This window comes from Diaphorina citri, unplaced genomic scaffold, assembly GCF_000475195.1.
Source record: "Diaphorina citri unplaced genomic scaffold, Diaci psyllid genome assembly version 1.1 scaffold3161, whole genome shotgun sequence".
Classification (NCBI taxonomy): Eukaryota; Metazoa; Arthropoda; class Insecta; order Hemiptera; family Psyllidae; genus Diaphorina; species Diaphorina citri.
In genome coordinates this window covers 598-15,150 of record NW_007380572.1, presented here as the reverse complement: position 1 = coordinate 15,150, position 14,553 = coordinate 598, and the positions used below count along the sequence as shown (strand labels likewise).

At 38.4% G+C, this 14,553-nt stretch overlaps 1 protein-coding gene across 1 annotated transcript; it reads right to left on the bottom strand.

Moving 5' to 3' along the window:
- Positions 1-681: 681 nt before the first annotated feature.
- Positions 682-13,757, bottom strand: LOC103520058 (probable cysteine desulfurase, mitochondrial). The gene is made up of 2 exons (XM_026831320.1): positions 13,621-13,757; positions 682-1,025 (listed from the first exon to the last, which is right to left on the bottom strand). Exons 1-2 carry the CDS (start codon positions 13,655-13,657, stop codon positions 682-684), a joined length of 381 nt encoding a protein of 126 aa, XP_026687121.1. The 5' UTR covers positions 13,658-13,757.
- Positions 13,758-14,553: the final 796 nt, after the last annotated feature.

The following is a 14,553-nucleotide window of genomic DNA, read 5'->3' as shown; positions in this document are numbered from 1 at the left end:
GGTCTGGCGGGCCGCTAGTTGGAAACCTCTGGTATAGAGTAGAGAGAATGAAATGAGCATTATGATAACATGACCTGCATTCTTGTGAGCATGACTCAGAGCATGCTTAATGCTTAACATAGGTGACAAGTCTAACATGTTCCAAGTTACCTATAGGTATGTATGGTTGAGTATATGTATTATTTATTTATACTGGATGGAAAGTCTAACATGTTCCAAGTTACCTATAGGTATGTATGGTTGAGTATATGTATTATTTATTTATACTGGATGGAAAGTCTAACATGTTCCAAGTTACCTATAGGTATGTATGGTTGAGTATATGTATTATTTATTTATACTGGATGGACTGGCCTTGCGATGTAAAACCTACCTGTAATGGTCAAGACGCTCGCTCGTCTGGTAAACAGGAGGGCGTGAGTTCAATTCCAGCCGCGGGATGGAAGTTTATCCTTAACATTGTTAGAGAAATTCATCACAGTAACAGTTGTAGCCTACTGCTGGGACAAAGGAACTTTTCAGTCCTATACAACACATGGAACACCCTGCTACTGGGAGAGAGGGACTTTTCAGGCCATTTATATAAAATTAGATAGGTAGGAAACTTTGTTTAGTAATTGCCCTCCCTGTAGGGCGTTAAACATAGTATTAAATCTTTTTTTTTCTTACTTATTGCTCCATTTAGCATATACTTGCTGTTGCATAGAGTAACCCCCCCCCCCCCTTACCTTCAACAAACGCGAAGGACAAATTGACGCATCCGTGATACGTTTTGTCCGGGTCTCCATTGCGAATCACTTGCGGTAACTCAGCGTATATCTTAGTCAGCAATCTGTCGCACAGTTTCTTCGTCCATGCCTGATCTGCAGCCATCTCGGTGCGCGCAATACGGCATGCCGCGCCTAGTCCTACTGCTAGGGGAGTGGGTACTGTACCACTACGCATGCCACGCTCCTGACCACCACCATTCTGAATAGGCTCGAGTCGAACCCGCGGTCTACGGCGTACGAAGAGAGCTCCGACACCTGACGGTAGAATAGAGTAGAATGAGAATATTGGAGCAGATCTGAATGGAATAGAACAAGAGGTTTTGAAGATAGAGATTGATACAAGCAAGTTTGAGGGTTTTGCGGTAGTTTTTTTTTTAAGCTGGACTGGGTAATATTATAAAAATTAATGGGAAATAATTGTTCATTGATTTGATGAACTTGTTCAGATAAAAGACCTCTACGTGGCCCCAAAAGGCCTGATGCAATCCACAACACCACGATTCAATGAGAAAAATCTCATATGTGTGTGGAACATTTTATCTAGATTTAATGAAAATCAGAGAGGCCTTTTGAATGAAACAAACAAAATATAAAGTAGTCAAGTTAAAACAGACCTCACTTCTAAGTAGGTACTAGTGCTCTGATTTTTTATTGCAATAGGTAGGTAGATACAAATAGAATGGGACCCAAGTGAAATGAACTTGAACACCTATATTTTTATGCAAGAATTTAAGGCACTTATCTTAGAAATTAATGTACAAATACCAATAATCTATGGCTTAATTCACAGTAATAACATTAAGGATATATTACATTATTTGAGGTCAACCAGATATAAGGAATTATTTACATTTATATGAGATAATTATTTTAGTTTGATTGACATAAACCATAGAACCAACAAGTGTCAGCCATTTTGAACTAATATAAAATCGGAAACACCTACACTTTCGAATACAAGACGCACAGTAATCTAAATACAGGATTATCGAATGAATGTGCCTACAGCTTGGGCTGCATCCGTGTGGAAAAATACTTTCTTGGCTCTACATATTGCACCTGAAATATGAAACGCATAGGTAGTAATTTCCATTTGGTCTTCTTCTTTTCCTCTAATCCATTTTCTTCTTATTCTTACTCCTACTACTCTTCTTCCTCCTCCTCTTTTTTTTCTTCACTACTATCGTGCTGGTTCTTCTTCAGTACAGGAAATAGGAAATCAATGACTACATAGCGCTACATACATAGTTACACAGGGGTATGTAGGTACATAGGTAGGTATACTCAAGGCGATTTTCTACACACACATCACGTTCTGTGTGAGTTCTGACCTGATGATATTTACACTATTTACAAATGCACGCAGTAGTATAAAACAAAAGTTATCAAAAGATCAAGAAAGGATGTGTTAAGAATTTAGCTTTCTAGTGATGAGACAAGCTAAACGTCTCCTCAGTTTAAATTCAACCAGCCTGAGTGGGGCAAGCAATATGCTATATTGCTCAGCTAATTACCAATCCGGATACCAATTACAAGCAACGTTGCTTAACTTCAGTGATCCAAGTGGTGCGTACAACGTGCTATCGCCGCTGGCTAAGTACTTTCTTTTTCTGCTTTCCTAAGATAGCGCTATCCGTTATTTTCTTGTGATACTGTTACTGCATCTGTGTTAGGGATACCAATTACAAGCAACGTTGCTTAACTTCAGTGATCCAAGTGGTGCGTACAACGTGCTATCGCCGCTGGCTAAGTACTTTCTTTTGCTGCTTTCCTAAGATAGCGATAGCGCTATCCGTTATTTTCTTGTGATACTGTTACTGCATCTGTGTTAGTACTGTAGATTTGTAAGTAATATATGTATCGCATAAGCTTGAACCATCTTTCAGGGCTGCTTGCCATTACACCGGAGCCTCAAAATGGGATTCTTGAGTACGTTGCTAGGACTGTTAGGACTGTTACTGAATCTGTGTTGGAACTGACTACTAAGAACTGTAAGTTTCCAAAGAGCAACATACTCGTACACCAACAATTAATGATGATTCTTCTTCTTCTTCTTCTTCTTCTTCTTCTTCTTCTTCTTCTTCTTCTTCTTCTTCTTCTTCTTCTTCTTTTCTTCACTACTATATCGTGCTGGTTCTTCTTCAGCACAGGAAATAGGAAATCAATGACTACATAGCGCTACATACATAGTTACATAGGGGTATGTACATAGGTAGGTATACTCAAGGCGATTTTCTGTACACACACACATCACGTTCTGTGTGAGTTCTGACCTGATGATATTTACACTATTTACAAATGCACGCAGTAGTAGAAAACAAAAGTTATCAAAAGATCAAGAAAGGATGTGTTAAGAATTTAGCTTTCTAGTGATGGGTTTTATTTACCCTTTATTCACAGAGACAAGCTAAACGTCTCCTCAGATTAAATTCAACCAGCCTGAGTGGGTTGGGAAAAGCCAGCAATATGCTATTGCTCAGCTAATTACCAATCCGGATACCAATTACAAACAACGTTGCTTAACTTCAGTGATCCAAGTGGTGCGTACAACGTGCTATCGCCGCTGGCTAAGTACTTTCTTTTTCTGCTTTCCTAAGATAGCGCTAGCCAGCCTAGTTAGCTTAGTTGGTAGTGCGCCTGTAAGCGCTAGGCCGTGGCTTCGATTCCCGCCCGGGGCGGATTTTATCCTGATGGGATAATGTTCGTTCTCGATGGAAGCGCTAGGCCGCGGGTTCGATTCCCGCCCGGGGCGGATTTTATCCTGATGGGATAATGTTCGTTCTCGGAACACCTAGGCCGCGGGTTCGATTCCCGCCCGGGGCGGATTTTATCCTGATGGGATAATGTTCGTTCTCGGAACGGGTTATAAGCGCTAGGCCGCGGGTTCGATTCCCGCCCGGGGCGGATTTTATCCTGTAAGCGCTAGGCCGCGAGTTCGATTCCCGCCCGGGGCGGATTTTATCCTCATGGGATAATGTTCGTTCTCGGAACGGCTCGCGCTAGACGCGGGTTCGATTCCCGCCCGGGGCGGATTTTATCCTGATGGGATAATGTTCGTTCTCGGAACGGCTGGTTCTCCTATCCTGTCTTCCTTCTCTCTTCGATTTCGGGACGATAAGACCATAGCAGTTACAGTTCCCTCTGTCAAACTGTTAAAAAAAAATAATAATAATAAATAAGATAGCGCTATCCGTTATTTTCTTGTGAAACTGTTACTGCATCTGTGTTACAATATCGCATAAGCTTGAACCATCTTTCAGGGCTGCTTGCCATAACACCGAAGCCTCAAAGTGGGCTTCTTGTGTGCGTTGCTAGGACTCTTAGGACTGTTACTGCATCTGTGTTGGAACTGACTACTAAGGACTGTAAGTTTCCAATCTTGTGTACGTTGCTAGGACTCTTAGGTTAGGACTGTTACTGAATCTGTGTTGGAACTGACTACTAAGGACTGTAAGTTTCCAATCTTGTGTACGTTGCTAGGACTCTTAGGACTGTTACTGAATCTGTGTTGGAACTGACTACTAAGGACTGTAAGTTTCCAAAGAGCAACATACAGTAACAAATGATGATTGCTCCACTTTGCTTTGCGTGCTAAAGTTTGCCGGCTCTCAGTTCCTACAATTATACATAACCATTAGCCAGACCAAGTTCTCACTGGTATACAGTTAGGAGTATTAGTTGCTATAATACATGGCTAAGCTATATTTATTACCAGTTGTCATGGTAACGGTGAAGAACATGGCTGAGGTGAGAGGTCAACATGTTCATTGATTCTGAAATACTCCTGGCCATCACCATGAGACCATTACTTACAAGTATGTTAGATTCACTTGGTGACTATCTACAAGGTTCTCAAAGGACCTAGGTACAGTAGAAAGTAATTAAATAGGTAAGGATTAAGATAATTTTCAGGGATTTTCAAGAAAATTAAGGGATTTTAAGGGATATTTTTAGGCTGTCTGGCAAAATTTTGTTGTAATTCCTACAAGAACGTTTGCATGATTTACGTATTACTAATCTACAACCTGAAATTAATACTAGGTACTTAATACATACATGACTCGCTATGTTACAACCTGAGTTACTGCTGTAGTACCCATCTCAATATCCTGGACATTCGTGTTCCAGAATCCAGAACATGATTGGAAATAATAGTATAATAGTGAACATGGAAATAATAGTTAAATATAGTAATACGCGAGACATTTCACGATTCTCCCGAGAACATCTTCTTCATAGCTCTCACTTGGATAATGAAGATAAATTAACTGAACGAACCAAGTGAGAGGTGAAAACCGCATCTTCCTAGCACATCTAGAAGTGGGTTAGAATTAGTATGAGTGAGTGAGTGAGTGAGTCAGTTACACAAGGGGCTGTATACAGTGTGTCCACTTTTAATGTGCGCCATAGGAAAAATACATGTAAAAACAGTTTTTCTTGTCTCAAAAGTCCCCATTAAGTATTTTAGTTAAAGCAAATATGTTAACTCATGTATTTTTATCTGAGGAATTCACTGGTGGTGATTTTATACACCTGGGACTTACAGTTAAAAAGTTAAGGGTTCGAAATCCGAGAAATTGTTATGTTTGAAACTCAACATTTTTGTACAATTGGATACCTACTCTATTTTATGTATTTTTTCACGAGAAATTGATTGGTAATATTTTCAATTACTTGGGGCTTACAGTTAAAAAGTTCTGGGTTCGAAACCGAGTAATTGTGTTAAGTTTGAAACGAAACATTTTTGTAGATAACTGAATAAATACTTTATTTTATGTATTTTTTCTCGAGAAATCGATTGGTGATATTTTCAAACACGTAATACTCAGTTAAAAAGTTTCGGGTTCAAAACCCGAGAAATACCTGATTTTTTTTAATTAATTTTTTTTGAGGGGGGCTTCACGTCAACGTGACAGCGGCTTTGTCACGTTGAATACACCAGTTCTTGTTGGATCACTGAAGTTAAGCAACATCGAGCGTGGATAGTACTACGACCTGTACCAAAGGCTTCCCACAGTAATTCCCAACCTATAAGACACAGATTCTAATAGAATCGAATATCCCTAACAGCTACTAACTCATCCAATTCTGTCTGGCTGACATTCACCAATTTGGCGTCAGTACCTATATGAACGTGTCAGATCCTTTCGGATTCAGATTAAGGTGAAAGCTGTCTTAAACTGTCCGATCGAATTAGAAAAAAAATCTTAGGTAGCTTTTTTTCTTCAATTTCTCAAGATTCTTCTTCAAAATTAAAATTTTGATAGAACTCATATAAGTAAATTGATTTTTTGTACATTTTGACGATTCCGTAAGTAGGTACCTATAGTATTTAGGTACTAATAAAATTTAGGTAATACCTACTTAAGTAATTTTTTTCCTTCTTCTTTAGTTTCGTAATGTAATAAAAGTCGTATGATGCTACCAAATCCTTCTGCAACCCTACCTATCCGAAGTAACCGTAATCGGAAACATTTGGTCAAAAAATTTTCACCTCGGGAAGGATTTGAACTCAGCGTCTCCGGGTTGACAGTCAGTGGTCTTAACCACTCCGCCACAGAAGTGGACTTGGGCTCATTAGATACATTTATTACAGCATCTCACCAGTAGGTATGGGAAAATCCCCATCAGTACTATATGTATTAGTTGGTACTCGGTATGTACATATTGAGACTTCAACCATTCATTTGTCCATTTATCATGCTGACAGACCAGGTTTTTCCTTCACTATGATGTCATGAGGTAGACGTATGATTTATTTATATCTTTTTAAATGGTTAAGCTAAGCATAGGTGCATGGGTAATTGGGTACGTATGACGTTCATATTGAAATATTTAGTTAATAGTTTATTACTGAAATGGTGAACATGGTGTAGTAGACAGTAGTCGGTTTAACGTCTATCTGTCTAAGTATCTAAATCTAAATCATGACTTATTAGTACTCAAGCTGGGCGCCTCTCCGAAAATTTTGTGGATATGAAGGATATCCTTTGATTACTCCATCAATCAATTCTTTGAAATTGTCTTCTTTTTCTGGTAATGCCGCCACTTGTCGCCTGTCCACTCTGCACTCAACAAGCTGTCATGAATGCAGACCACCTGCAGACATGCCCAGAACTCACGGATCAAGACAACATCATCGCCAAATATTGGGACGCGAGGAGGAAAATGACCTGATAGTCAATTACCAGCATTTGATACCAACCAACCAGGTTGTCCAGAGCCCTATTCCACGAATGACTGAATTCCACAAGCATATTTTCTGTGCTTGGAGGCTCCTCGAAGTCCACCCCACCAGTAGAGGAGGAAAGACATGTCCCTCTCCTAATACAGCCCTGCATGCATGGAAATGGGAAAGAGGTAACTGCTGAATTCCACAAGCATATTTTCTGTGCTTGGAGGCTCCTCGAAGTCCACCCCACCAGTAGAGGAGGAAAGACATGTCCCTCTCCTAAATGCCCTGCATGCATGGAAATGGGAAAGAGGTAACTAACTAGAATACTTGAGCAGTGTGGATGAAGCTTTACTCACCTGATAGAGGAATGAGCCAAATCCTCGTCCATACCGATAGCTCTCAATACATAGGATGGTTCTAGAGATGCAGAAGTACAAGCACTACCACTAGATAGCGCCACATCTTTCAGTGCCATCAGTAGAGATTCACCTGTACATAACGCGAGAATATGAAGTTATAGAGAATAGAATTCAGTTAAAGAACTTAAAAGATAATCCTCGTCCATACCGATAGCTCTCAATACATAGGATGGTTCTAGAGATGCAGAAGTACAAGCACTACCACTAGATAGCGCCACATCCTTCAGTGCCATCAGTAGAGATTCACCTGTACATAACGTGAGAATATGAAGTTATAGAGAATAGAATTCAGTTAAAGAACTTAAAAGATTAAGTTTTAGGAATTTTCCTTGTACAAAACTTCTTGAATTTTTGAACTTCAAGAGACACTTTTTTTTTTTTTTTTTTTTTTTTTTTTTTTTCATAAATTTATTTTAAAAGGGGCACGACTTCGATTGTCATTAGCCCCAAAGAAATACCTACCTAGGTAATATCCTGACATACAGATTTCACATTAATAATACCTAAAAATACGTACACACACACATACTTATGTACAAGTACATAGGTACATGATGATAATTATTTCATTATCTTGGCATATTTCAGTATCAAAGAGAGTTACACTAGATTTCCTTCTCTCTTGTCATCATACCTACATTGCCTACCACATCTATAGCATAATATCACATCACTGTCATACCTAGTCATAGTACCTATCATACTAAGTTACTAACTGTACTAAGTACTACTACCTGACACTCTGCTATACACTCATAGCAAACTCCGCGAGAGAGTGAAAGCGCCTGCAATGCAAAAGGTCCGCGGATCGTACTAAGTTACTAACTGTACTAAGTACTACTACCTGACACTCTGCTATACACTCATAGCAAACTCCGCGAGAGAGTGAAAGCGCCTGCTTGCCATGCAGAAGGTCCAGGGATTAATTCCGAGAGTTGACGAAAAGTGTGCAATTTATTTCAATTCAAAGTCTGCAGAACAATTTAACAAACTCTTCAATATTGGTATCTACTTATTTCATTATCTTGGCATATTTCGGATTTCAGTATCAAAGAGAGTTACACTAGATTTCCTTCTCTCTTCTCATCATACCTACATTGCTTACCGCATCTATAGCATAATATCACATCACTGTCATACCTAGTCATAGTACATATATCATACTAAGTTACTAACTGTACTAAGTACTACTACCTGACACTCTGCCATACACTCACAGCAAACTCCGCGAGAGAGTGAAAGCGCCTGCAATGCAAAAGGTCCGGGAATCGATTCCGAGAGTTGACGAAAAGTGTGCAATTTAATTCAATTCAAAGTCTGCAGAACAATTTAACAAACTCTTCAATATTGGTATCTACTCTAGTCACATCACCAAAAGGAATCGTTGATCTCGGAAATTAATGAATAATAAGTTTGCAATTAATAAAACGCGAATTGGCAACTTGTCCTCATTATTAGTGTGGTTTTCAAATCATTTAAATTTGCCAAAAGATTTTACTACCTACTATGTATTACCTAAAATCCTAAATTCTTTATCCTATGTACATGATGTACCTAGGTACATATTTGCTACTTGCAATAAGGTCACACACACAAGAACACGCTGTGGAATATCATTCTTCACTTTCAACTTCTTTCCTCTCACCAAAAGGAATCGTTGATCTCGGAAATTAATGAATAATAAGTTTGCAATTAATAAAACGCGAATTGGCAACTTGTCCTCATTATTAGTGTGGTTTTCAAATCATTTAAATTTGCCAAAAGATTTTACTACCTACTATGTATTACCTAAAATCCTAAATTCTTTATCCTATGTACATGATGTACCTAGGTACATATTTGCTACTTGCAATAAGGTCACACACACAAGAACACGCTGTGGAATATCATTCTTCACTTTCAACTTCTTTCCTCTTTTTTTTCGAACGAATGATGAAGTGTCTTTAAATTTGGTTTGTCTGTCTGTTTGTACCACAGATAACTCTCGAGCGCAAACAGATAGTCCGATTTAAATGAAATTTGGTACACTCGGTCATCAAATGAAGGAAATTTATAATAAAACGCGAATTGGCAACTTGTCCTCATTATTAGTGTGGTTTTCAAATCATTTAAATTTGCCAAAAGATTTTACTACCTACTATCACCAAAAGGAATCGTTGATCTCGGAAATTAATGAATAATAAGTTTGCAATTAATAAAACGCGAATTGGCAACTTGTCCTCATTATTTGTGTGGTTTTCAGTTCATTTAAATTTGAGTAGAGGTTCTACTACCTACAATGTAGGAAATGTAGGTACTACCTAGAATCCTAAATATTTTTTCCTGTGTAGATGATGTACCTAGGTACATATTTGCTACTTGCAATAAGGTCACACAAGAACACGCTGTGGAATATCATTCTTCACTTTCAACTTCTTTCCTCTTTTTTTTCGAACGAATGATGAAGTGACTTTAAATTTGGTTTGTCTGTCTGTTTGTGCCACAGATAACTCTCGAGCGCAAACAGATAGTCCGATTTAAATGAAATTTGGTACCTACACTCGGTCATCAAATGAAAGAAATTTGCTCATTAGATTTTGGTCTTCTGAGCGAGTTCTACAGCTCTTCATAGCAGGCTTAGCCAGGATTCAAACTCTGGACCAGACTGTGAGGGCCATTGGAGTGAATAATTCGATCCCCTTCGATGAAAATCACCGGAGCCACGACCTGCGGCATCACAGACCATTAGGTAGCTGAATCAACCAGACTACGTAGCTAAGAGGAGGCAGACTACATAATATGATATATGTTAAAAGGGGATTTAAATATTAATTGACATAATATGAGAGCAAACTCAACGGAACTAATAAACACATCATATGCCTCGCTTTTAGGTTTCAACCAGCTTTTTCGATTGTCCTCACGAGGCTGAGCACAACCTGGAATAGCCGGCAGTCATACTGCTCCAGTCACCCGTTCATCTTCTAACCAGGCATAACGTTGCTTCAGTGATTCTTCGGAAACTGGTGCATTTAACGTTCTATCGCCGCTAGCTAGAAGACGATTACATTGCTGGTCATTTCCTTGCAGTAGAATACATAAATTTCATACGTATACGTAAATATTTTATGTACAACTAGGTCCTATACATAAATTCCATAAGTATACTATAGGTATGTACATATGTATGTACCTAGGTCCTACGCTACGCTACGTATCTAATATCTAAGCATTATGCAGTCTCAGTTAGAGTACGTTCGCTTGTACTTGTAATATTCCTTAACGCCAATAGCTAAGAGTACTTACAGATATTTGGAATTACGTACATCATCTGTATCTAATATCTAAGCATTATGCAGTCTCAGTTAGAGTACGTTCGCTTGTACTTGTAATATTCCTTAACGCCAATAGCTAAGAGTACAGATATTTGGAATTACGTACATCATCTTGTTCTTTCAGGGGTCCTCAAACAACGGACGCTGACACAGTTTTAACTCGACTTTTCCTTCACTTTGTCTGTTCCTATAGGTACTTCCTGTTCGTTCCATCCTAACAAACTCTTCGAACGGTTTCTAAATTTCATTCATATCGGACGCTCATTTGACATCAATATGTAGGTATTTTTTTTTTCACAATACGTCAAGTAAAACATTAGATATCGCATGAGATTTTGGGCCCGATTGCAGGATTTTCAGATTCCGAGTACTTAGGGGCCCTTTTAATGAAATTCCCAGAGCCGCCATGGCTCTCAAACAGTTTGTCCCAGAGCCGCCATGGCTCTCAAACAGTTTGTCCCAGTTTTATGTAAATAACTTGGCAAACACATTTACCACCTAAAGAGCATCGGCTCATTAAAATTTGGGCTCGATTCGACCAATCGGAACCCTATATCGTCCCTTTTTTTCCGAGTGAGTTTCACAGGTTCACCGAACCGACTGAAACCCCAGAAGTTTCCGAATACAATTTGGCAAGCACTGTAGTTCTTCTTCATCTTTTCCCTTGTACCTTAGCAAACTTCATGCATGCGTTGTCATACCACACACACACTCGGTTAATACAAACATACATCAGCCAACAACCGAGGTTCTTTTACTATGTTAATAAATATGAATTACTACTCCGTTAACCTCTTTTTATTAGAACTCTGCAGTCTGTACTTCAGGTAGCGTAGTGATATCTTCAGTTTCCTCCATGAAACTTGCAAGGGAAACACTTCATTTAAAAACACAATGAAACAATCTCAAATTTTCTGGATGAGGTAAAGGCACAACATTATTTAACTTCTACCTATTAGCACTCCTAGATTATTTTTTATGAAAGGAAGTACTTGGGTAGGTACCTAATATTTATGTTGTGAATTTGTCAAATATTTCAAGTATACTTAGGTGATAATCATTTCAGAATAATCTCAAATTAGTTTATACCTATTTATGTTTGAAGCATAGGTGACAATGAATTCCCCAGGGATATGCAAGTAGGTACTAAGTTTCTGGATGAGGTAAAGGCACAACATTATTTAACTTCTACCTATTAGCACTCCTAGATTATTTTTTATGAAAGGAAGTACTTAGGTACCTAATATTTATGTTGTGAATTTGTCAAAATAATATTTCAAGTATACTTAGGTGATAATCATTACAGAATAATCTCAAATTAGTTTATACCTATTTATGTTTAAAGCATAGGTGACAATGAATTCCCCAGGGATATGCAAGTAGGTACTACCTGACCACCACCATTCTGAATAGGCTCGAGTCGAACCCGCGGTCTACGGCGTACGAAGAGAGCTCCGACACCTGACGGTAGAATAGAATAGAACAAGATGTTTTGAAGATAGAGATTGATACAAGCAAGTTTGAGGGTTTTGCGGTAGTTTTTTTTTTTAAGCTGGACTGGGTAATATTATAAAAATTATTGGGAAATAATTGTTCACTGATTTGATGAACTTATTCAGATAAAGGACCTCTACGTGGCCCCAAAAGGCCTGATGCAATCCACAACACCACGATTCAATGAGAAAATCTCATATGTGTGTGGAACATTTTATCTAGATTTAATGAAAATCAGAGAGGCCGTTTGAATGAAACAAACAAAATATAAAGTAGTCAAGTTAAAACAGACCTCACTTCATTCGTGCGAATGATAAGGTACCTGTGGCCTTAGAATCCAAGGTTCCGTGTCTTTAAGAACGAAAATCCAGTGACAAATACGAGCTACCACCGTGGCCAAGTATCACACGCAGCTTGCACACCAGAGGTCCCAGGATCGATTCCCGACAGAACCTAAGTTTTTTTACCAACAACCGAGGTTCTTTTACTATGTTAATAAGTATGAATTACTACTCCGTTAACCTCTTTTTATTAGAACTCTGCAGTCTGTACCTACTAAATACAGGGTGCACTCAACCTCACGATTAATGAGGAGTAGTATCTAGTATCTACTTTCAATCAATAAGTATTAGCTACCAGACAAGCAGCATTACCAGAGCAAAATCACTTTACTAACAGAATTGATAGAAGAACAAGGTTCTTTAGAATGCTGTGAAGATAAATGCACAGAAATTTTGAACATACCTACTGTTTTAACACAGACACTCTACTTAGAGCATTTACTAAGCAACAGAACTTCAGCTCCAGACCCACATGCACTATACACTATAGCTATACAGATATAGTACATTATGTTTAGACACCTATAGATGTAATGTATGTTATATGAATATACTCAGTGTACATTCTATTGGAACAATACTCCACCAGTACAACACACACATATAATAGCAAATTTTTGTCGATGGTGGGATTCGAACCCGGGACCTTCTGCATGGCAAGCAAGCGCGTTACCACTGGACCAACCGTGCCCCCTTAATCCAATAGATTTAACTTAAAGCGTGACCGTGACACATAGCATTAAACCACCTAGGAACTTGTTCCATTCAGCAACTTCTGAAGTCAAAATGATGTCTTCTGTTATCTGTTAGGTTGTCCAGGGCCTTATTCCACGAATGACTGAATTCCACAAGCATATTTTCTGTGCTTGGAGGCTCCTCGAAGTCCACCCCACCAGTAGAGGTATTTTGATTGGTCTATCGTCTGTAAACAAAAGTAGCAACGAGCACAAAAAAACACGTAAGCAGCCAAAACCAAAACAGCGAAAGTGCGAAAGTTTGAAAAATTATTTGCTAAAAACATGCACTGTTGTATCAACTTGAAATTAATTTTAATTATTAAGTAATACCCATTCGTACCTACAACATGTTAATGTGTTTACTGTTTACCTTTAGGTCCGTATACCTTATGTCCACTAATAGACATAAGGTCTGCATTGATATCGTTTACATCAAGTGGTATCTTGCCTACAGCTTGGGCTGCATCCGTGTGGAAAAATACTTTCTTGGCTCTACATATTGCACCTGAAATATGAAACGCATAGGTAGTAACCCTGTCTATTCATATAAAAAAAATCAAAATCACACGCGAAGACCGAAACGGGAAACATCAACTTCGCGATTTCGGGATTCGGGAAACGGGAACTGTTTTGTTTTGTTTTTGTATTTTGTTTGTAAAAGCAACGTTGCCAGATCTTTTAGTATCCTCCAGATGACATAAAAATCCTCCAGATTTTTTCCTAACCTGGTACGCTACCTCTAAAATTTGAAAATCAAGCTCTGATTAAAATTATTAAAACTGTAGGGGGAAAAAAATATTACCAACTAGCAAAAGTTCCTTTTTCAAATAGATTTCAAGTGGTACATTCCTAAATCCTAGCCGATAATAAATCTACACCTCTAATCAGCATAATGAAGACGATCAGCAGTGGCGTAGCGTGGTCTAAATCCAAGTGTAAGGCGTGTAGGGCACTAATTTCCATTACCATGCATATTAGAAACATCAACTTCGCGATTTCGGGAAACGGGAACTGTTTTGTTTTTGTTTGTAAAAGCAACATTGCCAGATCTTTTAATATCCTCCAGATGACCTAAAAATCCTCCAGATTTTTTTCTAACCTGGTAGGTACGCTACCTCTAAAATTTGAAAATCAAGCTCTGATTAAAATTATTAAAACTGTAGGGGAAAAAATAAGATTAGCAACTAGCAAAGTTCCTTTTTCAAATAGATTTCAAGTGGTACATTCATAAAACCTAGCCGATAAATCTACACCTCTAATCAGCATAATAATGAAGACGATCAGCAGTGGCGTAGCGTGGTCT

Excerpts from the sequence above, each read along its gene's own strand:
- LOC103520058 (XM_026831320.1), bottom strand. The coding sequence starts at position 13,657 with ATGTCTATTAGTGGACATAAGGTATACGGACCTAAAG. Across the intron at positions 1,026-13,620 it reads TAAGGTATACGGACCTAAAG|GTGTCGGAGCTCTCTTCGTA; the intron begins GTAAACAGTAAA and ends TTCTACCGTCAG.